Below are 25,089 nucleotides of genomic sequence, written 5' to 3'. Positions count from 1 at the left end.
GCCCGTGGCAGCCAGGACCAGCCCAGTCACAGCTGCATCATCACTCTGCAGTCACAGCACAAGCAGCTCGCCAGGGTCTGGAGCAGCAGCTTCACTGCAAGGAGCTGGAGCAGCTGGGGCCCAAGGAAGTGCTCCAGGGGCAGTTCATTACTGGTTTTGGCTGGAAGCACTCTAAGCTGGCCACCACAGCCACAACACAGCCCTGAGTGCCTCTGCCCTTTTGCTGTGGTGGCACCTGCCCCAGTGGCATCTGGCACAGCATCACCCAGCACTTGTGGTTAAGGCAAGGTCTACTTGTGTGCCACCAAAGTATGGTTTGGGTTTGCTAAAGGAGAAGTTGGTTATTTGTGGGATGCTGTGCTGAGCCTGCGGAGCAGATTTCCCATGGGCAGAGAAGGGCTGTGCCTCCCTCAGGGCAGTGCTGAGAGGAGCTGTCCCCAGCAGGGCATCAGGGCATGGTGCCCCCATTGCAGAGCTGGCAGAGCTCTGTTGGCACTGTGTAGAATGAACACTGCGGGGAGTGCTCCCCTCCTGTTCCTGAACCCGGCTGGGGCTGGGGCTGAAGCAGGACTGTCCCTGCACCTCTGGGGGCAGCACATGGGGACAACTGCAGCCAGACCTGCACTGTCCTCCTGAGCTGCTCACAGCCATCAGCTCTGCTCTAAGCCTTGCCAGGTACCAGCTGGGATCTGGGGGTGTCCCTGCCCCACTCCCTTCCCAGCACCCAGACCCACGCTCTATTGAGAAGCCATGTTGTGACTGGCATCTTTACATGCATCTTAAGAGGAATGGCCTCGAAAACACCTTTTCTACTTGGTGTTTGCAGGATCATGGCATGCTCAGCATGTACTGCTGTCCTGTCTGACCCTGACTGGTGCCCCTCTCACCCTGCAAGCCCCAGCCCAAACCCTCTCCCTCGCTGTGCTTACCGTGTCGCTGTTGAACTTCCCGTAGTCCTTCAGGTGCTGGCTCAGCCTGGCCGTCCTGCTGCGGGAGGGCTGCAGGGGGAGCCTCCAGGCCTTGCCAGAGGCAACCTGCTCCCCACTGCCCAGCAGAGCCCTGGCTGTGGCCTTGCTGAGGGACCTGGAGCTGGGGTGTGCCTCTCTCATCACTTTCCATGCACTGGCCAGAGGGTGGGTCCTCCTCTCTGAGCCCTGCCCAGGCAGCTTGTCCCCTCCATGTCCAGGTGGCCAAGGGGCTTCTCCAGGGAGCCCAGCCTCTGCCTGCCTCTGCAGGGTGCCAGCCTGGCTCCCCAGTACGCCAGACAGTGCTGGGACTGGGCAGAGCAGCACCAGGAGGAGCGTGGTGACTGCCAGTGCCTGGACTTTCATCCTCAGGTCCTGCCTTTGCTCAGGGTCCTCCTGCCTGGACAAGGCTGTAGGAGTCAGTAGCAGAGGTGGAAGCTGCTGCTTTCCCCTGACTCTGGATGCAGCCAAGGTAATTTTTATAGTGCAGGGACATACCCTGGGGGCACAGCCCTTTTCCCCCGCCCCTGCTGTGTCCCACCTCCAGCTTGTGAGCAAACCCAGCTGCTTACGTGGGCCCCAGTCCCCCTCCTATGTGTTCCCAAACATCCCAGCACCCTTCTGCCACAGCCAGCCTGTCCCTGCTTGGGGTACACACATGGGTGCATGGCATCTAGCACAGAATCCTTCAGCTGAACCACAGCTGCAAACAAGGTTTCAGTAAAGGAGAGTTGATGGCAAATGTCTGTGTGTCTGATGGGAGGGTGGGAAGGAGTTGCTATGAGGCTGGTGGAGTAGCCTCAGGTGGAGGAAAGGCACCCAGTTAATGCCTCCATCCATTCCAGTGGGAGCTCACTGGTTAAACAGCAGAGCCCACCCAGGAGAGTGGTGTCAGAGCTGCCCTGATCAAGCTTTGGTTGACCTCAGTGCTGTGTCAGACACCACCAGGGAGCTGCTCCTCAGCCAAGGGGTCTGACTGTGGTCTGTGGATGAAAAGGAGGGTGGGTCTGTACTCCAGGTTTACTATCAGTCAGGTTTAGGAACCAGCCAGCACTGAGACCCAACTCTACTGGAAATCAGTTTTAATGAGTTTCACTGTTCACCAATCTGCTGGCACCCACAGTTGCATCCTGTGCACATTACAGGCTTAGAGAGAAAAGGTGACTTTTCCTCATGGCTTCCATGGGAGATGGCTTGGCTCCCTCGGATCTCTTCTGCTTCAGACTTGATACTCAGGACTAAAGAAGGAGGAAGGAAGGCACGTGGAATAAGGGGCTGTCATCTTTTAAAGGCCACCAGCTGGTCCCTGGTCACTCTTCTTTACTTTGTCTTGCCTACTTTCTCCAGAGGCATTGGACTTCAGAGCAAGAAGGTGTGGTGTGTGCTGGCTGGCTTGAGAAGATGGATGAGGTTATCCTACAGTGTCATGCTCCTGCCAGCTGCACCCTGCCACAGGCTGTGATCCATGGGACCTCTTGGATAGGAGAGAGTAAGCAGCAAGAGCAGATGTTGCTGCTGGGCCCAGCTGAAAAAACATGGTCCTGAAGATCCAGGAGTCAATGACAGAGGAGCCACTGTGATAATGGACAACAGTGACACAAGGTGGAGGAAGAGACAATTCCCTCAATAGAAAATCAAATCTAGCAGGCCTGGAGGTCAGAAAACCAGGAGGTCTCCAAGACCAGAAATCAGCTTTTCATTCCACAGGAGTTCCCTGGGTAGGGGCCTTCTTTCTTGAGGGTTTACTCAGGACTGAAGCAGATAAATGTTCTCAGAGCTCAAAACACAGTCCAGTTCCTGAAAATAGCATTGCTGCAAGTGCAATGAGGTGATGGATGAGAAAGGCACAGTGTTCTAGTCCATCTTCCATACCTTTGCCTCTGGCCAGCTCCTGCTCTTGACTTGCTCCTGGCTGACAGTGGAAGTGCTGATTTCTGGGGAAATGGGCTCATAGGAACGGAGAGACAAGCTGGCAGCCAGCAGACCCATCCGCACACACGTGCCTGTGTCGTGTTTAGCAAGCATCCCTGCAAGGATTCCTGCCATTAAGCTGTGGAGGGAAAGAAAGAAGGTTTTGAACAAGGGGAGAAGGGCTTTAAACCCAGGAATGTGGCTGTTCATTTGTGAGAGCTTTCACTTGGATCCCAAGCAGCATTTACAGCAGCAGGATGTGTCACACAGGAACGCTGAGGTTACAATGAATGGGGTTTGCTTTTTCTGTATCTATTTTAGAGTTCCAAATAGTATCATTTATTTGCATTTTTTGCTCTTCTCATCTGAGAAGTTGAGATACTTCCTCTTGTACCACATTTTCTCTTCTCTTCTCTTCAGTTTTACAGGGGAGGCAGGAGAAAAGAAAAGAACCTAAGAAGGGAAGAATCTAATTTTCCCCTCCTCTCTAGTTATTTTGTCACTTATCTGCTCTTTGTTGGTGCCTCATTATGTCCTCATTACATAATGTTGCCTCCTCTCCCCAAAGGGTTGGATGGGGTGAGAGACAAAGTTTCTGTATCTATGTGAGAGGGACAACAGGCGCAGCTGGAAAAAGAAATCCAAAGCTGAAATTACATTGGAAAGTCAGATTTTTGGGAAACATTTGCTATGGTTTTTCATTTGAGATTTTCCAGTAAAAGTGATCTAAGTGCAGTTTTCAGGATAGATTGGGAGCAACTCCTCTATTCACAGCAACTACTGTAAAAATGTTGAGAGGGAGGAGAGGACAGAGAAGGGAAAGAGAAATGACAAGACAATCACATTTTAGAGGAAGAAGCAAGGACAGGAAAAGGTGATGGCAGGGAGGATTAATAAGTAAATCTATGGGCAAGGTAAAAAGAGCCCTTATTTTGCACTCCACCTAATTACATCAACATCTTCTTATCTATAACAAAGGCACAGACGATTATGACTTCCACAAAGTGTTCAATCTCTCAACAGCTCCAGGAGCTGAGAGTAAATATTTAGGGAAGCATCCCCTAGCAATGCCATGTGTGTGCATGTGGTGTTGGGTTGTTATGGCAGCTGGGGGCAAGGAGCAAACAGACCCTGCACACATGCTCAGCTCATGAGCAGAGCTCTGGAGCTGCAGGGGAGCCACAGAGTGGAGGGGAGGCATGAGGTGCCCTGGGTCACTGTTTCTGGTTTGCATTATCCCCTGACCAGTGCTATTTTAGATATTAGGAAAAAATTATTTACAGTGAGAATGGTGAAACGTGAACAGAGAGGTGGTGGATGCCCCCTCCCTGGCTGGATGGGGCTCTGAGCAACCTGATCAACCTGCAGCTGTCCCTGCTCACTGCAGAAGGGTTCAAACCAGATGATCACTAAAGGTCCATTCCAACCCAAACCATTCTGTGTTTCTACAATGGCCCTTTGAAAGTGCCACCAGGCTGGGCTTGGGACACGTTACCAGTTTATAGGCTGTGGAGATGGCTTGTATGGCATTGCAGTGTCCTGGCATTTCCAGTCTGTTTTGGCACTCTTACTGTGTAGAGCAGGGATTTCCAGAGTTCAGGGGAGCAATTGGGGTTATTAGGAAGTAAAACCCTGAATGAACAAGGGGGCTTTGAAAATTCCCCCACATGGCCTGTGGGGGATTCTGTGGAGAGGAATTTCCAGACCAATGTTACTTCAGGAATGGGAGCAGTAATGGGCCCCAAGCTTTCAGATGGGTTTGGAAGGAAAAACAAGCTTCCAGATTCTGTAGTGTAACTCAGTGGAGGTGGTTGGCAGTGGTGCATTTTATCTCACCTTCAGTCTTCCCTTGAATTTTAAAACAGGAAAGGAACCCCTGAGAAGGACATTTCATTACATTGGCCTCTAGAAAACACCTTGTCCTGCAGTAAGGAGTACTTGTGTTTGAGCAGATGGTGCAGAGGGGAGGCTGTGTCCCTGGAGGGGCGGCTGGGGACGCCTGCCCGAGGTGGTGAGCAAAGCTGAGCTTTCCTTAGGTCAGGCTGACCTCACAACACTCCTCCAGCCCCTATTCCTCTGCTGTTACTACACCTACTGCTCCAAATAACCATTTGGTCTTCTTTGGAGAAGAGCAGCTTGCAGTTGAGTCGGCTCACCTCAGAGGTTATCTGGGACACAAACAGCACATCCCAGTGTTAAGTAGGCTCACCAGCTTGGCAAGAAGTTATTGATTGATTTTAAGTAAAATATTGAGGACTGTTTATGTTTAAAAAAAGCCCAAACAAAAACGTTTTCATTCTGGACACTGAACAGAGAAAAAAATGTTGCTATGTTGAGTTATTGCTAGGCAAGAGTAGAAAGGGAAAAGGAAATATCTGTCACATACAGACTTTTGGTCTGGCCCAAGGCAAAGAAAGGACAAAATCAACCATTGCAACATATGAAGCAAGAAGAAAAAAACAACCTGACTGCTACATATAGTTTGTCAAGTTAACAAGGAGCATAATAAAATATTACTCTGACAGACTGAGAGTTGATCACTGGGGCTAGGAATAATAGCTGTCATTTCCCACTTCTATGTATGGCATTGTGTGAACAGCCAGGCGAATTATACAGCAGACTCTTTTGAAGCAAGAGCTTCAAAATTGCCAGAGGCAAATGCAGAACCTGATGAAATGCTTTTACAAGGCCATTTTAGCTCTTGAGTGGCAGTTCCACTTCCATTGGAGAAGTGTGGAAGTAAGGCAGTTAGTTAGTAAGACAGCTTTGATGTAAGGTGGTTTACTTTGCTTTTAGCAGCTCAGCCCAGAGTAATTCAGAATTCTTAGATTGCCAGGAAAGGCTTGGATCTTGAAGAAAAGCAAAACTAATAATGGCAAGCCTGGCTTCCAAGATGCTTCGGGGGGACAATTTTAGCAAGCTTTGCAAGAAATCACTGCAACCAGCCCTGGTCTCATCCTTAACATCTCTTCCTCAAGCAGCAGCTGCTTTTCCAGTAGAATTTCAAAGGAATCCGATTATGGCCCTTTCACATGCAGCTGGAGAGGACAAAGCAGCGAGGATGTACCTGTCACCAGCTCCTGAGACGTTGACGATCTCCTCCCTGCTGATGGGGATGGCAGGGTAGTGGGCAGCACAGAGCCTGGCAGCAGCAGCCTGTGGGGAGAGGGAAGGGAAGGGAAGTCAGTGGGAATTGCCCAAGCTGCTGAGGCCTGATGTGCCCGATGCCAGATCCACGGGGATGGCAAAAAAAGAAAAGGCTGGAAAAAAGGCAATAATCTTTTTTCACACTTTGATCATTTAAATGAAGCTTCCTGCAAATGAAGCTCACACTCATGAATATTCACATAGCACATTTAATTCTAGCTGACTCCAAACACTGCTGCTAGGAGCCAGCAGCACAGGACAGACAACTCCATTTGCTTTCAGAGCTGTGTGTTCCACCCCCCCAAACACATACATTTCCCAGCAGTGATGCCATGTTTCCCAGGACTGCTGCCACCACACCAGAAATAGCAACAGCGCCATATGGCCCCAGAAAGAAGCAACTGAGAGCTCAGAGCTGGTTTTCCATGCTCTTACCTGTCTGTGAGCTCCTGGATGAAGGGAGATGCTCCCTGCCAGGCTCCTGCCGCACAGGAGGACGCCGTGAGCGCCGAGGGTCACCACCACACACTGCAGGTGGGACAGCAAAGGGCAGGCCAGGGCCACTGCAGCCTGGACAGCATCCTCCAACCTGGATGGCAGCTCTTCAGAGAGAGGAGAGGGAAAAATGTGCTCCAGCTGTAAAGGTCCTCAGCCAGCCTGTCTGTGGGCTGGGAGCCTATTTATGAGCACTTCTACTACTATTTATAGGCACTTCTACTGCTATTTATGGGCACTTCTACTACTATTTATGGGCACTTCTGAAATGTGGTTGGTAACATTTTTTTTCTTTATATTATGGGAACCATGGAATTCTCCAGAGTTAGCCTTCCATGCTGTATTCTGTACTGAGGAACCCAATTCTCAAGCGACTAAGCATGTCTGTAGGGATCAAAAAGCTGTCTTGAAGCATGGCTCCCTTGCTTCAGTGCTGTTGGATCTCCATCTGCATTTGGTGGGGTGTGTCATTCCTGCAAAGGGTGGTACTGCTGGGACAGGTGCCCTCTGAGCACCAAGCTTCAGGGACACATTGACAAACCAGATATTACTCCTGTTTGGGTCATAAAGTGAGGCAAATGGGAGCTCTGGTTTTGGGCAAGGAGCCACCCCAGGCCGACTGTGGTCTCTGCTGGGTCATCAATCCATGCAGCCCAGACAGAGATGGCAGTGAGGTCCAAGACACCATGAGCACTTAGGAATCCCCACTATGCTATAACCCAGTTTGCCTGCATTAGAGGCTGAAGCAGAAAACGCTCTTCTCCAGGATCTAGGTTATCTAAAAGTCTGACTGATCCTCCTGAGTGTTCAATACCTGCTGGCACAGGGTTCCCGAGGGTCCGATTTATTGCTCTCAGCTCTTGCAGGTTGGGGGAAATGTATGTGAGTGCTTTCCAGCTGTCTGAGAGGAATGGCTTAGAGGCCTTGTTCTCATCTGTTGGCTCATAGCACACTTCAAAACAACAATGCAATTGGTTAGTTAGTTAATTGATTAATTAGTGGTTCGTCTCTGTGTCAGAGCAGGATGCAGTGGAGAACACTTAGCATAATCTGCACAACTAAAGTTACACCTTTAAATTATGAGTTACACCTTTAAATTATGACATACTCCCCCAAACTTGGGACAAGGTCTCCCAAGCTTTCCTTCTCAGTGTCCAGCAATGAGACAGCTGCTTCTGGCTCTGGCTGATATAACCAGACCCCAATTTTGTTCCTCCAATTAGCTGGGTTTGGAGCCTCTGCCAGGTTTTTAGACTACTGTGTCCTTCTTTGGGATTTTCTTTTAAAAAGGAAGGTGTAACTCCAAAGGTTTAGGAAGCTTTGTGAAAGGTCCCCAGCATACCAGTGGAGGGGGACACTTATTTTATGGGAATAGAAGAGAATTCGTCTCAAAAGATGCTTTAGTGCTTTTTCTGAGAAGCAAACTATATTGCTGCTCAAACCGGCAGAAGTGCTCAAATTGCCTCTTGCACTGAGATTAAAAGCTCAGAGAGCAGCATTCCCTGGCCTTCTGGCAGTGCTCAAGGGCTTTACCAACTATGCCTCAGGAAATGTGGTTCAGCTGCAGAAAGAGGAAAACTGCAGAGAAATCCAAAATGTTTTTTCCATCTGAAGCAGAGTGGCAGAGTACAGAAAGAGGTGCTGAATAACCCAGCATGTCAGACAGTCAGTGGTTATCTGCAGCAAGCAGCAGGGATGTGCCTGGACTGTCTTGCACACATCCTGTGAGGGCAAGCTCTCCTTACCTGCTAGCTGGTGCTCTCTGGCTACTTGGCAGACGTACTGAATAGTGGAGAGAGGCACATTTCCATCAATGCAAACAAGTGGGGCCTGACACAGCTTCTCCTTGAACTGGGACACCTAGTTAAAATCCAGGACACACAGGAAAGACAGCCTGAGTCATTGCAGAGGGACAAAATCATTGCTAGTCAGGCTTCATGTAGGATTCTGACTTGTATTCCAGCCTTTAGGTGCAGGCATGAGCCTAAAAGAGTGATTCCCTAAGGAAAATGGATTTTTCCATCTGCCTCATCTCCTCCCCTTCTCCTTTCCCTGCTCCTGGTCATTGAGGGCTGGACTCAACTGGCAGAGCCCCTCCAGCAGAGGAAGATAATTGCTGATGGAGCACTGCAGGGAAATGGAATGCTGCTGTTTAATGCCCCTGCAGGATTCCCTGGGCCATGCCTCGCTCACTGTGTGTGCCATTGGATGCCCTCTCTGCACAGGGTCCCTAAGAGGCTGCTCAGCAGAGTGTTTGACTCCTGGGTCCCCCTGAACCCACAGGGATGGGGTCCAGGGGAACAGTGGGACAGTGGAGCAGGGAGCTGCTGTTCTCTCCTGTGGCTCTCTGAGGTTGCACAGCCACTTGCTAGGATGCCAGGCCAGGGCTATGGGCACTGGAGCAGCATCCCACGTGTCTCTGCCAGCCCTGGGGGGAACAGGGGCTGCCAAAATGCACTTTGCAGCACAAGACTGCTTCAGAATTTCCACTGATCACAGCTGTTCTGTAAAGTTCAGGAGAGTTAATCCCTCATGTAATGGTTTTCTCTGCCAAGGCTTTGGGGAGGCAAGGTGAGGATGGAAGTGGGAGTAATAACCAGATTTTTCCCTAGGAAAGTTCCACCTCATGGAGATGCCACTGGTGAGTAAATTGCACTTAACTTCCATGTTGCTGTCAGTCATGAAGCACAAGCTTTTGTTCTGTCAATAAAAGAAGGAGGGTGCAGTGGTGGGGCTTTCACTGAATTACTCTTTAATCACTGCTGCCATTATGCTTCCCTGATGTTTTTGAATGTTTGGATGTGCTGAGCAACAGTTTCTGTTGATACAACTCAGTGTGTAGAAACAACAGGGATGGTAGGGAGGGGATGGAACAGAAAAATTTGCTTTAACCAGTGTTCTGTCCACTTTTTTTTCTGTTTTCCCTGAAGGAAGAAATACGGGTTAGGGTTATACAGGTTGATTTTTTACTGGCTTTAGGATGCAAAATTGTAAGTTAGCTTGGACAAGTTAATGAAGAGGATTGTGGCCTACATATCATGGATGATGATAGTGGTGATATTTATAAACCAGAAACAAATAGAAACTCCATCTGGGTCAGCAGTAATAGAGGGCTTTGGTGGCTTGTTATTGGCTCTGGTGGCTTGTTATGCTGCTGTGCCAGTGGCCAGTGACCAGGGTTAACCTCAGCATCCCCCATGCCCTCTGCACCCATTCCCTCCCGGTACACACATCACCAGTGGCCTCTTGTCACAGGCCCACACTCTTTCTCATAAGAAAAGCTCATAACTGTGAGGGAATGCATACATATTGCTCTGTTATCTGCTGGTGGATGGCCATGTCTCCCAAGCCAAGGCTGAGCTCCCCAGCACTGCTGATCACGGCACAGTAAGTGGCTGTGCTCTCCCCCTCCAGCCGAAGGACGCCGCTCATGTCCTGCAACAGGGAGGACAGGCACACACTGAGCACATTCCTGTTCCTGCCACCCTCAGCTCACCCTTTCTGTGCCAGCTCACTGCTCTCCCTCGGGATAAGCAGCCTGGCAGGGCTATCTCAGTCTAGGCAATGCTGGCAAGAGAAGAGTGGTCTGCAGCCCTGCCTGCACCAGTCACCCATTCTCACAGCTAGTGTGGGATGGCATCTCCTGGTGGCACTCTGCAGACAGCAGTGACTTGTGTTGGCCACCTCACTGACTGCCCAGCCTGGTTCTGAGCACACCCTGGAGCCATTCCTGCAGCTGTGGGGTGTCCTTCCTTTGGGGCTCCTGGCAATGATCTGCTTAAGGAACACAGGGCATATCTTGGAAAGAACATGTGGATGGAGAAATGTATCTGTCTCAGGAGCTGACAGGGAAGCTGGAGTTTTTAGGGAAAAGTTCCTCTCCAGCACTGATGGGAATGTGTTTTATTACAGGCAAGGATTGCTTGGTGGGGCCAGCAAGTCCACCTTCCCTTGGGACACTGCTCACTTGGATGGCACAAACTGCTGTGTGGAGAAGAGATTATAGAGCAGCCATGGTGAAGCCTTTATAACCCAAAATAGAGTTCATATTCTCATTTCTTCATTTGCCAAGTCAGGCTGCCAGAACCAAGGCCCCATTGGCTCTGTTTGGATCATGAGGGCACTAATGATAGTGACCCTGACCAGCCTCACCTGGGGGCTGCACTCACACCCTGCCTTGCCTTCAGTCCTGCCTTTTCTCCATGGAGCTGCCTGCTGGGCTGGTGCTATTCTGCCTTGCTGTCCTGGGGAGCTCCTGCTGCTCCTGCTCTCCAGCTGTGCACAAGCTGCTGCTGCTGGAGTCAGGCATCCCCCTATGCACAGGTAAGTGTGCATGCAGCTCTGTAGAGGATCCTGTCCTCTGACCTGGGGAGAGGTCCAACCTGCAATTCCAGTGGCACATTTTCTCTGTCTTGGGCTTTAACTAAACCGGGCTGGTTTTGGCAATGCTTTGTGTGTCCTTGGATTCAAGGTTTGCATATTTCTTGCTATGCTTAGCTTTCACTAGAATTCTAAGTGCTTGGTCCTGATTTACCTCTACCTCCTCCAAGCATCACTTTCTGGAACTGAATTCAGAGCCCATGGTTAAAGAGCCCATAACTCAAACTTAAAGACTCCATGAATTCAGAGCCCATAATTCAAACTTAAAGACTCCAAAACACACCTAGCCTGTGTTTTGGAGGTGGTTCCTTGCCTTCTAATTGTCTGCAGCTAAAGAAGCATTGAATTATTCCCACTCTTAGCCTGATGGAAGGTGGCTCTGATGCCTGCCAGGGCTGGGAAGAATTTTCCCTCTGTGTGATGTCATCTCTTCCAAGTTTCTGAGGTGCTGCTTCTGTGACACATACCATGTGGTGGCAGTAGTGCAGGACAGACTCTAAATGCTCATCCTTCCCCACGGCTGATAAAAGGAGAGGAGCTTGTCCAAGACGGCTTAAACAGTCTAAAAAGCAAATGGAAACAAAAGCTGTGAACAAATCCACCAGAGTACTCTGAGCACAGTGACAGCTGCTGCAGCATGGCTGGCTCTGGGAAAGCCCTCTCCTGAAAAAATTAATGCTCATCAGTCCTTGCCTGGAAGGATGTTCAAGATGAAATGAAGCTGCAGCTGCAGCAAATGACTGCTTAGGGCTGAGTGAGGTGTCCTACAGAGAGCTGAACCAGCACCCTGAAATTTAGGATTCTTTGGAACATCTGGGAGTGGAGGAAGAGAGGGGGAAGCAAATTCTGCTCTTTTCTGGCATCATCTCCTCCCTTACCATCACAGGCATGTGGGTTTTCCCACGCTGCTTCTGAGCACAGCATTTTCTGGTGCTGCCCTCCCACACTGCTGTTCCCACCATGGTGTCTTACTAGAACCACTGAATCTGAGTGTGTTAATGGGAAACCCTTCCTCCTCTCCTTTCAAGTTACCACACATTGTACCTCCGAAGGTGGTGTGGGTATTTGGGGGATTTTTCCACTCAAGCTTCTTCATTAGTGATCTGAAGTGACAGTAGATATGTGTTAGGAGATTGGGAAATGTCTGAAAGCTGGAATAGTCCTAAAATCTTTTTGTAATCTGTCTCTGTTAACTTCAGTACAAGAATACTGATCTGCTGCTGCTTGTGGTGGAGCCACAGGTGCTGTGTGCTCCTTTCCCATGGACAGGACTGTAGCCTTTCTTCTGCAGTAACTCCTGTATAAGAATGTAGTTTTTGTTGATAGAGTGGCAAAACTATTTTTTTTTTCAAAAAAAAAAGCTTTAAAGTTTTTTTTTTTTTAATCAAGTAAAAAAATACCTCATAAAACCGAAAAAAATTTACTTCAGACTTAGATAGCAAATTAAACAAAAGCTAAAAAGTCTCACCTGAGCAAGTTATTAGAAAAAAAGAGAACAAAGAAATGAATGGCTTTTGTAGAGTGCTTTACCAAGAGCAAAAATCTCTTGCACCTAACTCAGTTTTTCTTTGTAAAAAGTTTTGTTATTTTGCCTTTTATTAAAACTTTATTTCTAACACTACCACAAAAGCCATCCTACTAATTTTATGCCTTCTAAAGTAGCTAAGCTATCTTAAATGCAACATTAATTTCCAAGAGCTTATAAGACCTAGCTCAACAAAACCATGTATCACTCCTGTACCCCAGTTCCTTTTGTCCATGGGATGTGGAAGTGTGAAACATCAGTTTGGAACTGTGATTATTCCCTTCATCTTCTTGCTCTAAGCATACTTCTGTTGTGTCTATATCCTAGCATGAATTAAATCTGAGGCTGCTCAGCAGTCATTGGAGATAGTGATGCTTATTTACTTTGATTCAGGGTTACTGCACCATGTGCTAGCTAACTTCATATTTGTGGACCTTCCTTTTCCTGATCTCAACTCCCTCCACTCTTATTTCTTGGAAAGGGCTCTGCCTTTTCCAGGCAGCGTGCCCACTAGTAATGTGTCCCAAATCTTGTCAGCGTTCCCCCTCTCCTGCTGTGGGAGGAGTCCCAAAGGGCAGACCAAGCTGGCATGCACCACAGGCAAACCCAGCGCCAGCACCTGCCAAGTTCCTTCCAACACCGCCAAAGGCTCGTCTCACTCTTCCAGCATTTGTTTGCCCACCGCCCTGGAAGAAAGAACAGGTCATTGGCAAAACTGGGAGGGCTGCTTGGCATAGTTGCTAAGTCTCCATTATCACCTGAAGTTGATGTTGCTGAAACATAGGTAAGCAATCAGAGGGAGCACAGGGCATCCAGCTCACACATTGAGGGCAATACAAACTTGTAGAGCCATCTATGGACTTCTGTTTGATGACCAAGGCCTGCTTTCAAGGAGGGGAGACCCACTTGATCTCCCCATGAATTGCTAGTTTGCTCTTACTTGCTAAGACCTCCTAGAATGGCTAATGAGTGTTTTAGAGACTGTGAGCAGCCCTCTGAATTCACCTGCCCACAACAACCTGTGACTCCTAAGTTGCTGGGGCTCTGCCCTCAAGGCCACTTAGCTCCCACCTTAACCCGTTTGTGTGAGCTATTTATTTATTTATTTATTTCCCTCTTTAAATGTAAAATGAGATTTGTTATCTTTGCCTGTGCTGCCTCTGTACTTTATTCATGGAAGGATCTGTTTCAGAGACTGAAGAGTTTTTCACTGACCCATTGCTTCCCAAACATCTCCCTCATTAAGAATACCCTTCTTTTCCGCATGTGCAGCTACCAAATTATTTTCTCTTGCCTCTGCCCTCCACTCCTCTGTCCCTCTGCCTTTCTGTCACAGACAAATCGTCAGAACAGAGGCAGTCGCTCACCCATCTCATTCTAATTCTTCTGCCAGAATAATTACATCAGTTATACTCAGATCAATTTGGGCTTCATCTGACTATCAAATGGTTTTAGAGATCTTGTTTCATAAAATCCTGAAAACTATTTTCCATCTCTGAAGACAGAGATCCCTGTAAGCAGGAGCTCCTGGCCCACTGCCTCTGCCCTACACCAGCCCAGGTGCACAAGGACACCCCTGCACACAACATTTGCCTTGCTTGTGGACACCACTATCCATTCTAACCAAGAACATGTCTTGCCATCTCACTGTAAGGAATATTCTCCTCCCTGTGCTTGGGCATTCTCAAAATTCATTCTGAAGCTCCCCAAGGATTCTTCTTTCCCCTTGTGCAGCTGCACATCTGTTCTTTGCACACAATGCTTTCTCCTGCATCCAGCCCTGGGAGAGGCTGCTCTCCCAGCTAAATATGATCTTCTATTTCTCTCATCTTCAGGCTCTTTTTTTTAGCTCTGACTCTCCCCAGTTCCGTAGTCTGTAAAATCTGGTGCTAATTTTTGATACTTTTCCTTTTCTGCCTGGCAGTTCTCCAAGCCCTAAACTGCTCAGGCCACCTGAGCAGAGCTGCCTCTATACAAGAAACCAACCGATGGCCTTTGTTCATCTCTGCCCTGCTTATCTATCCTCATCAAATGCAAATGTCACTCCCTGCCAAATGCCCCTCCCTTGCCTTTGCCTGTGCTCCCTGGGAATTGCCGCTGGTACTGCTGGGAATGAGGATATTTCCATCTGCAACTGTATCCTGTGGAGAGTTGCAGATTTCAAAAGCAAAGTGAGTTTGGCTATTTTAATTCTGAAGCTCACTCTCTGTAATATAGGCAGCCAAGGGGGGAAAAAACCAAACCTCAGCACCTAAAAGCAAGGGTGCTTTTTAGGAGAGTCAAACAACATGGCTTTGAGCATTGGTCCCTGTTTCAGTCTTTAAAGAGGGTGCTGGCTGCCATCAGCAATAAGCACAAACTGTGGTTTATGTAGTTCCATTATCTGTGGTTTAAAACTGATGCCTGCAGGAATGGTGAATATACTCATTAGCTCCTTTTGCTGCCTGGCATGCTGATCCTCTCTCTCAGTTCCCCATACACCCCAGAGTCAGAGGTTCTGGGTGTCTTTTTTGTGCCAAGCCTTGCTCCAAGAGCAGATGTAGCAGCCTCTGCTCAGGGATCCAGCTGTGGGTGACCTCTCCTGTTGTACAATCCCACAGGGCCTGAAAAAATGAAGATGCTAAATCTCTCGTTAAAGTAGCAGGTGGGTACAGTGACAGAGAAGCCAGCAGCTGGCTCTTAAAGAAAAATAAATGAGTGGCTCTTGTCACACCTTGCCAACTCAGTTGTAACTCAGTGGTATCCAAATATCTCTTCTTGGGTTTGGGTGGGGCTGGCCCAGATTAAAGCATTTAGGTGAAAATGGGCTTGCTAAAAGTGATCTGAAATGAGGCTGGGCTGATGCTTTCTGGCAAAGTATCAGAGAATTGAGGAAGTCTCTGGAACCTTCTTCCATGTCCTAAGAGGTTTGAACTCTTAATGTGAAAATGAGACTGCTCAGCTTCTGGCTATCCTGAGAGAATGACAACCATAATGGTTTTTCCAGCAACTTTCTCTGAGCAAAATTGTTCATCCTTCTCAGCAGGTCAGATAGTTACATATTAAGCATTTAGCTTCTGGGTAGCCTTGAGAGCCATGTGGGAATTACAACCAGGTCAGAACACAGCTGCTTTCCTGCTGAGACAGCAGAGGGAGTGGTACCCAGGGCTCTGCAACAAATCCAGCAGGCACAAAGGTGGGATCTGCTGGGTGTGGAGCCCTTTGATAAAATCTGTCTTTAAAAAGCCAAAACAGTGATACTGAGAGAGGCTTTTCCTCTGTGCCCAACCACAGTAGCTGTTCAGCAGGAGCTTTCTGGCTGGCAGTTCCCAAATCCTCCTTGGCTTGGCAGTGGGTCCCAGCCATGATGCACCACAAGCTCTGGGGCTGGCTGAAGGCAGAACACCTCACTTTTATATGCAACATTAAAAGCCCCCTTTTTCCCTTGTCAGCTGTTCCCAGCAGGACCTACACTGGTCCTTGGCCCCCTCACCATGCCATGGGTGCTCCAGAAATCTGCACTCATGTCTGACATGCCAAGGAATGCCTGTCTTTCCTTGGACACAGCTCAGCTCCTTGCCTGATGGCTGAGTGTAGGCTGTGCATAGTATTGGTTACATCACAGCTGAAGCAGCTGAACTCTTGCTTTTGCAAGCTTTCATAACTGATGCCACAGCATATTTCACCCCTGACCATTGTAACATTGCTTGGCCCCTGCATCATTAAATAGCCAAATTCCAAATTCCTTACAGGCAGCTTCCCCAGCACATTTCCCCTGTCTCACTGAGAGGTCTCCACAGGCTGTCCCACCTGATGGCAGAAGCTTCCTGCCTTGGTTATCATCAGAGAGTAATTTGAGACACCAAAGAAGTTTTGAGCAAGCTTCACCACCTCAATCTGCAGTACTTGGTACAGCTTGACAAAAATTGTACAGCTGTCATTTGCATGGGGAACTCCCAGGTTTGGTCCACTTTAGCTTCTTGTTTGCTTCTTGCCCAACCCAATTTGAGACAAATGGTAACATTTAAAATGTTCTATTTTTTAAAGCCGTCTTTGGGGTTCTTTTTTCCTTTTTTTTGTTGGTTTTTGTGTGTGTGTATGAGACTCAAATCCTTCATGAGTACTCTGCACAGAGACTCTTGCTCCTATTTGTGCTGCTTCCCATAGTTGAGACAGTCTCAGACAGCCAGAGATGGGTTACCGGGGGTTTCCCCACTATGGTTGTATGAATGATACATTGCTTTGTCTCTCTCTTGAGTGGTGATGGTGATTTTCACCTTGGGGACAGAGCAGGTCAGTATATATCACTCCATTATCCATCTAGACAACACCCCAAGCATGCCCAAGTGTGTGCATGCACACATGTGGATATCATCCAGGGATAACACCTTCCCCCCAACCCCTGTGGCTTGGCACTCCTGTAAAAGCAGCTGGAAATACACTGGTGCTGGGAAAACTGCTACAGATACAGTACCAGGATCTCAGGGTTCTGTGCCTTGGCTATAAAGTCAACGTTGATACCGCCAATCACCACCTTTAAGAGGGAAGAAAGAGGTAAAAAGTGGTTGGAAGTGCTTCAGGAAAAAGTTTCCAAATCTTTTTTGCTTTGCCTAGTCACTTTTCCCACCCTCTTGAAAGGTCTCTCATTACAGTGTAAGGGCCAGTGCTTCTTGTGAATAGTCAGATGCAGGTTTGTGCAATCCCAATCAGAAAGAATCAAAACCTCTTCTCTTTGTTGCTTTCTGAATTATGCCTCAGCCATCCCATGGCAGGTGGGATGTTGCAGTGGACACACAGGGATGCTGATGGTTTCTCTATGCACAAGGCCTCAGAAACATTTAAGCACTGGTGTGCAAAAAAGCAAAGAAAATGGGAAAAAGTGGGCAGGGAAATGCAGTAATTTCTTGCAAGCTCCCAGGAGAAATTGCCATACCCAGTGACACTTTACAGATCACTTCTTTTATTGTCCTACAAAGCCAGAATAAGCAGTTTAGCTCCACAAACAGGAAGTTTCCAGATTCTTTGGGGACATACAGATGTTTTTTCTCATCTAATGCTGGGTTATTGCCTCTGGAGTCACTGCCCTCTTTTATGTTGACAAATCTTTTTGCAAATGGGTTTTAGAAAATTTTTCATGTCTAAAGACCACCTAAAGAGATTTCCTGCAAGTTACATGGCACAGACAAAATCCAAGAGAGAGAAGAGAGTATTAGGATTATAGTAGATCTTGTTTGGGATGTGCTGTAACTCTTGTGATTTTGTCAATCATGAGCAGGAGGCCAAGAAAAAGAGATATTTATGGCTCAGCAGCTCAAAATATCTCTCCCCACCCTCTTCCAGGTCTATTCCTGTAGTCACAAGTTCCCTGGTACTAAGAGCTGTAGAGATGAAGCTGTACATAGGGACTCAGTAAAAGGTGAAAAGGTGATTCAAGTTTTAATGGCCTTGATGGTCTAAGACTTAATGAGATCAGGCCATTGTCAGTGTCTGTTCCTTGTAAATGTGGATAAGGGGAGGAGAAGAAGACATCTTTCAAGAATAACAAGGGAAACTAAAGGGAGAATGTCTGACAGCATGAAGGAGAATGGTTGGCTCCTGGCTGAGTCATCTCTTACTTTTGGGAACAGATATAAATTTATCTTATGCTGTCAGCAGAGAGGCATCATGTGGAGGCCAGCAGAGGACTCACTGGTTGGGGTGCACTCATGTCCTTTTGCCCAGCCTGGCTCCTCTTCCTCCTGGCTTTCTGCAGTTTGCTGAGGGCCACTGCAATGCAGCTGCCCACTCTGGCATTGTTCTGGATCAGTGCAAGGTCTGTTGAGTGTTTCTTTGAGGAAAATTAAAAATACCAGCGAGCCTGACCTGTTAGAAGCTTATGTAGGAACTGTTTAACGGGAGAAAGCAGGAAATACATGCTGGGACTTGATAGGTTTGATCCCTCATACCATAATCCTTTGGGGACAAGTATAGCGGGTTACAATGCTGCATGAAAATTCAGATTTTTCCTTTTTCTTAATTTTTAAAAAATTCACCTTCCTCCCTCAGTGTCCACAGAGAGGAAGCCTGACTTTGATAGGTGGGGAATAGAAGCAAAGACTTCACAGAGAAAACAGAAGCTGAAGTACTTAAATTACAGCAGAGAGCCTAAAAACCTTAGAGGACCTTGGTCAGCTTTTCCAGAAAGAGATACCTACTGAGATTTTGCCAAGTCACTAGAAGCAATTTTTTTAGCAAATTGCATTGGGAGGAGAGTATCAGAGCTTTTGAAAGCCCTACTTTGTGGCTGCATATAGGTCTTACACCCAAAAATGCCTCTGCCCTGGTTGGTCAGGTCTCCTAGAGGGCTGGCAGCAGAGCCTGGATGTGCATCTGTCTCTCCCAGATCCTGCACTGGCATCCCAGCCTGTACCTCTGCTTTCTCTTGGCTGTGCAGCAGGATTCCTGCTAGCCCAGGGGTGTTTGTCCTCCAAGCCTCTCTTTCTCTGTACCCCCAGGGAGGGCTGGATGATGTGTGATGGACAGCACAGAGCTCTGGGAAGCCCAGGGACCTCCCAGTGTGCAAGCCCAGCACTGACAACAGCATCCAGAGATTCCATCACAGAGCAGGCAAGCTCCAGGCTGAGATGTGAGGGATTTCCTTGAGTGTGGACCAGCTGCCATCTGTGCTGCCCTCCAGTTTTTAATGTAAAAGGGGATGAAAGCAGTAAGGATGTGCCTAAAAAATCAGGATGCAGACGCTGAAGTGTTTGCTTCTTGCTAGACCATCAAAAAAGTGACAGTGTTTCCTACCAGGCACTATCAGAAGAGACAGAAAATACACTGGGGGACTTTCTTTCCCCCCCCCCCATTTAGTAAGAGGATACTAGAGTCCAACGATTTCCCATCAGTTAACTCTGTGAGCCTCTGTAACAAAAAGGGGGTCACATCCTTGCCTGTGATTCCTTTGGACCTGCAAGTATAAAGAAAATGCCCACAGATGAGCTGAAATGGCATCAGAGGAGCAGCACTGTAGCCAGCAGATACTTTATCTCCATAACCACATACCATGACAAGTCCTGTAAACAAGCTTTGGGCTAGATAAAGGTACAGTTGAAAATAAGTTCTGGGCTCACCCATGCCCAAGGTTAAGCTCCTGCAGCAGTGTCCCTGGATTTGTTTACTTCCCCAAGCCCACGGGCTGAGCAAAGGCAAAGGTTTAGGTTGCTCCTCACCTGGCTTGGCTGAGAGCTTGCTGGATGGCCTCCTCAATGACCTGGCCCTGGGCAGCTCGCTCCTGGGGACAGGGCACTGCTATCAGCACCCCACTGCCCAGCCCCAGCCCCAGAGCACTGTCTGCAAGAGGATGGCAACACTGTTAGTGGCACTGCTTGGAGGGAGAAGTCAGGGGCTGAAGGGAAAGGACAGAGGAGAGTGAGCACAAGGTGGAGGAAGCCCCAGAGCTCAAGCTCCAGTTCTCAGCTGACCCAAGATCAGGACCTTTTCCAGCTACCCAACCGATTCGCATCTGCCTATTTCTTTTGAGTCTGCCTGCACAGTAAAAGGGGCAAAGGCTTTCTTTTTTTAAACTGATTTTCCTTCTGTCCACATATTATTACATGCTGCCTCCACTTCAGGTGGAATAAACCACAAATGAGCATGCCAAGCTGGCTGCAGGTGGCTTGCAGTTTCACTTGCTGCAAAGACTGGATTTCTCTGCTGCTGTATTTTCAAAGCACTTTTGATGCAGGGATGGGGGAGGTGGGATGGCACAGTTTATCAGGGCAAGTTTTTCTGCAGACTTAAAGCAAGTGCCTCATCCAGGGTAATGCTTGTGTCCCTCCTTCCCAGGACCTTACATGGCCTTTGCCATCTGAAACACACCAATGAGTTTAGCTGCCTCCTCTTCATCCTGGACATGGTATGGTGCTTGGAAGCCACTCTGGCGGGAGAAGAAGGCTGGGAACTCCCTTGATTCTCCAAAGGCAGCCACACACACACCCTGGGTCTCCTGCAGCAGTGGAGGTGAGACAAACAGGTGATCAGTGGAGGGAAACTAAAGATTGAGACTTCTTCCTTCTACCCAGAAAGAAACTGCCTTCCTTTGGCACAGGTCATGGTTATTTTTGTACACCCTATTCTATTCTATTCTATTCTATTCTATTCTATTCTATTCTATTCTATCCTCTCACCAAGAGCCAGACATGGTTAAGTGGCTGGATCAGATCTGGCTCACTGAGGCAGAGGAGGCATGTGCATCCTTTGTGTGTGCTTGGAGCTGATCCAAAGCCATGCAGCTGTCATTGGCACCATCCTGAGCCCAAGACAACACCCTGGGACCTGAAGACACATCGTGAACTGACAGGATATAAATGAGTTCTGCTTGCTATTGAGAAATATCAATGTTGGCTGTCATCTAAAGTGCTGGCCCTGGTGGTTTCCAACATGCCAAACCTTAAAAGGTGACTGCTGAAAATCATCTGACTCCCTTTTTAATTCTGAATTTAATTTAGTGTTTGATGGATCTAGCCTTCCTGATCCATCAGTTTCTGGGAGCATCATCCCAGAAAAGCAAATCTAATGCCAAAGAAAAAGGACATGGATAGCACTACCTTTGACCTCAGCTGGAGCAGCTGCTGGAACAGCCCCTTGGACATGGATGGATTTCTGTTAGGGAGCAGCCAAGTGCTTGTACAGACCCAGGACTACAGAACTGTAATGTGGCTTCACATCCTCTCAGCAGCAATTTCTGAAAATCATTGGCTTAGGACCCCTCCCAGTGCCACTGTGCACAAAGAACATTATCTGCTTTGACACCACAGCCCACGCTACCTACCAGATATTCCAGTGTCCTGCCAATATCCAGGATAGACTTGGCTCCTGCAGATACAACAGCCACCGGTGTTCGTCCTAGCTCTGTCAAGTCAGCACTCACATCCAGAGCTGCCAAGGGACAAGCAGCACTGAGTTGGTGATTGTCTTGTACTCCAGGCTGGTGAGCTCTGACCTCCTAAAAAGCCACCTATGCCCAGCATGCCACTGCCTGACTCTAAAATTGCTTTGATCCACGAGCAAATATTAAAGGTTTAGCTCATGACATTAGGTGCTGAGATTGAAAGAGGTATTGACAAAAAGAAGGCACATGGCTAAGGGCAGAGGTGCAGCCTTGTACTCCATCTCTTGGCTCTTTGATCACATTGATAAAGAGCATGAAAAAAAATTGGTAGAAAAGAAAGAAAAAGGTGTTGTATGGCAAGGATGAGGTACAAGGAGATGCAATATCATTGAAGTAGATTTTGAGTTTGGAACTGATAATGCTTGCAAAAAAAAAAGAAAGTAGCACAGAAGAACATCAGGAAATTCCCTGGTCTGGAATTTATATCACATTTAAAGGGATTGCACACAACAGGGCACTGCACTTGGGCTGTGCTGGAAATAGATATGGCTGGGAAGAGAGAAAGCACCTAAAAGCCACGAACTGTACAGCCAAGACTGGGCCATCTTCCAGAGAGGAGAACACACCTCTAACACAGAGCACACTCTTTTGTGGCAAGGCTCTTCTTCTCCTCAGCTGAGAGAGCTGATAACAACACTGTGCTTGGCAGCCAGTATCAGGTTATCCAGGCATTACAAAGAGGCAGAGGTGCAGTCAGCTCCTGTTGCACCAAACAATATCAATATAACCCCGTGTAAGCAAAGGAGAAAGAGAAACTTCCACCCCCTTAACAACTGTGCAGGGCTCAAGAGGAATACTTGGGGACATCAGGGAGAAAGCAATCCTAGCTGGATCAAGAAGAATGTTAACTTTATTCTTCTGAACTGTTACTGTAGGACAGGCTGGGAAAAAGGCAAAAGAAGGAATTGAATGGAACTGTAGCAACAGAGTGCAAAGTAGAATGCATTGATGTTCTTACTGTTCTCCCCGTCCCGATGGACACCTCCAATGCCACCTGAGACAAACACAGGGATTCCTGCTTTGTGTGCCACGATCATTGTTCCAGACACGGTGGTGCCACCAGACAAGCCCTGTTGGGGAACAACCAGTCACAGTCAGCACCCAGGGTGACATGGAGGAGCAGCCACAGCAGTGAAATCCTAACACAAATACTCCTTTAGCCCAAAAGCAGAGGAATTCACTTAGGAGTTGGACTCTGTGATCCTTGTGGGTCCCTTCCAACTCAGAATATTTTGTGAATCATCAGTTGTCCCTGCCATATAAGCTGTTCTTGCCCTGATAGCAGAGGCCTTTGCTGTCCTGGGTGTTCCACAGGCAGCTAGCGGCACCTTTAGCTGCCACTTTAAGCCTGGGATGGCCCAAGTGTCACACAGTTGACATGCAATGAGAGAATGTCCTATCATGCCAATAAGAATATTCTTAGCCAAGTGCCCATGGCTTGCCAGCAGAACCAGAATGACTTTTCAGGAGCCCTATTTAATGTATGTCATTCCCTTACCCTGCTGGATTTTGAGTCCAGTTAGGGCCACTTTTGTGCTTACCATAGGATACCACTTCCCATGATATTTTTGAGAGGTTTAAAAGCCACCTGGCATGAAGCTGGAGAGCACAATGCTGTTGCTAGAAAAGCAGCCATACTTTACTAGGAAAGACCCCACTAGGAAGTTTGCACACCATACCTGGCTGAGGACGAAAGGAAAATCCCTGCGAGACACTTTAACTGCATTTTTACTGCTTGCCAGGAACTCCAGCTCCTCATCTGTGAGTCCCACATGGATCTGGCCCCTTAAAATACCTACAGTGGCTGGCACTGCTCCATTTGCTCTTACAATTTCTTCCACCTCTCTGGCCATGCTGAAATAAGACAAACAAGACAATAACCACAAAATTATGGATGGAAACAATCGGGCAAGAAAACTGTCATGTTTGATGGGCATCATTCACAGTTCTACAGTTCTTGTGGTTTCAGCTACATGCTGTTCTTCTTGTATCTGCCTCATGGCAGAAATCTTTGCCCTTGAACTTGCAGAAGCAAAGAGCTCCCATTTTCAAGGATGGCAATGCCCAAGCTTTGTGCTTCATTTTTGAGAAAAATCATTTGGTTTACAAGCAAATCTGGTTGTACAATATACTACTGAAAATCCTACTTGTCAAAATAGGAGTTTTCTCTATCTTTTACCTGTTATTTCTCTGACATAACAGACTTTCACAGAAACCCCAGCTAGTTCAAGTCCTGCTCAAATGACCAGGATATATTTTTCATAATACAGTCAGTGAGATACAGAGTAACAACAGTGCCAAAAATCTGCTGCCTTAGGGTACTCCAGGGCTGCAGACTAAGCCTAAGTTTAGCAGATTTTGTACTTGATCATTCATACAGTATCTTTTTTAGGAGCAGCTTCTTCTCCCTTTCTGAGCTATCTGGACATATGCTTGGCAATCTTTACCTACTGAAACTACCTCTTCTCAAAAATCGAGATTTTAGAGCTTCATTTTAAGAGAGAATGTCAGCAAAATAATGGCCAGGTAAAAAGCAAGATGGAAAATCAATACCAAAACCATTCTGTGTTTTCTGGAAGCAATGATGGAGGGGAGAGTGCAACGATTTCTGGCACTGTAACTCAATGAAACACAAGGCTACTGAAAATTGATAAATAAAGAGTAGAGGAGGGGGGTTCCATGCAGGGTACAGAAGACAGTGAGAAGGGACCAGGAGCTCTCACAGTAGCTGCTCTGAGTGGGCTAAGGAACAGACTTCATTATTGTGTTTCAATCCTTTTTGCATTACAAAAGATACAGGAAAAGAAACTGCAGAGTATTTTCAATGTCTGTACAAACTGTGCAGCTGAAAAGCTGATAGCTCTCTTTTAGATCAAGTGGTGACATTATCTGCTGCTCTGTTTTAAAGGAAGCCAGAAATTTAAGGTGTTGGATAAGGAGAAAACTAAGCTCTCTGTATTTGTCCTTGAAAGTCCAAATACAATTGTTTTACACTTGAACTCACAGCCTGCATGCCTAACAACCTGACATTTCCATTTGCTCTTGCAGCAGCTCTGCCTTGACCAAGAACACTGAGAGCAATCCAGTAAGTTATGTGCTTCATTCTTACAACTTCACTGAATGAGGAACATCAACATCCACCACCTCAAATTCAGGGGATGGGCCATGCCATGTGTAATGATGGTGCTTTCCAAGGCTACCACGGGTCTGCCCTCCACCAGAGCCTCCTGCACAGAGGGATGGATCCTGACATAACCACCTGGGGATAAACACACAAGAGTGAGTTATTTGTGTGGGTATTTGCAGTAACTACTGAGCTGTTTTATAAAAAGCAAACTGTCGTCATCACAACAAATTTATCCCCCTCTTCAGCTGTTCTTTGGGGTGAATTTACGAATTGCTTCAAGAAGACTAGATCTGTGTTTTACGTAAGTGAAATGTGTGGAAAACATCTCAACTATTAACATGAATGATAATCCTCATCACCATCACTGAAGGATCCTCTGCCACCACTTTTGCAGTTCTATGGTTACTGTTATTCCACTTGAACATTATTGTTAACAAACTGAGCCCTGCGACCACGCCTAAAGATGGAAATATGTTTTGGAAGAGTGGAAGCACCAAGGCTGCCATAGGAGCTCAGTGCACTACTCACCATGCAGAAGTCTTCTCACCTGGGTGGCCCCACGTGCCATGGAGGACACCTGTCTTCCCAGGCTGAGGGCTATCTTCCTAATCATCTTGTGCATACAGAA

The 25,089-nt window shown here is 47.5% G+C and overlaps 1 protein-coding gene across 1 annotated transcript; it reads right to left on the bottom strand.

Annotated features, from left to right (window-relative positions):
• Positions 1 to 2,065: 2,065 nt before the first annotated feature.
• LOC132073367 (uncharacterized) lies at positions 2,066 to 25,089 on the bottom strand. Its single transcript, XM_059472392.1, has 18 exons — positions 24,990 to 25,089; positions 24,479 to 24,593; positions 23,014 to 23,188; positions 22,293 to 22,404; positions 21,215 to 21,321; positions 20,263 to 20,389; positions 19,614 to 19,734; positions 19,266 to 19,351; positions 18,092 to 18,216; positions 16,877 to 16,936; positions 13,043 to 13,109; positions 11,366 to 11,460; positions 9,825 to 9,953; positions 8,264 to 8,378; positions 7,333 to 7,470; positions 6,459 to 6,625; positions 5,944 to 6,032; positions 2,066 to 3,015 (listed from the first exon to the last, which is right to left on the bottom strand). The coding sequence occupies exons 1-18, from the start codon at positions 25,081 to 25,083 to the stop codon at positions 2,820 to 2,822; spliced, it is 2,118 nt and encodes a 705-aa protein (XP_059328375.1). The 5' UTR covers positions 25,084 to 25,089; the 3' UTR covers positions 2,066 to 2,819.

The sequence above is a fragment of the Ammospiza nelsoni genome, chromosome 5 (assembly GCF_027579445.1).
Source record: "Ammospiza nelsoni isolate bAmmNel1 chromosome 5, bAmmNel1.pri, whole genome shotgun sequence".
In the NCBI taxonomy this organism is placed as follows: Eukaryota; Metazoa; Chordata; class Aves; order Passeriformes; family Passerellidae; genus Ammospiza; species Ammospiza nelsoni.
The sequence above is the reverse complement of the archived record's forward strand: the minus strand, read 5'-3'. Positions and strand labels throughout refer to the sequence as shown.

Coding starts and splice junctions, on each gene's coding strand:
- LOC132073367 (XM_059472392.1), bottom strand. CDS start 25,083: ATGCACAAGATGATTAGGAAGATAGCCCTCAGCCTGGGAAGACAGGTG. Junction 13,110..16,876: donor CACAGAACCCTGAGATCCTG/GTACTGTATCTG, acceptor TCTTTCTTCCAG/GGCGGTGGGCAAACAAATGC. Junction 7,471..8,263: donor CAGAGAGCACCAGCTAGCAG/GTAAGGAGAGCT, acceptor GTTGTTTTGAAG/TGTGCTATGAGCCAACAGAT.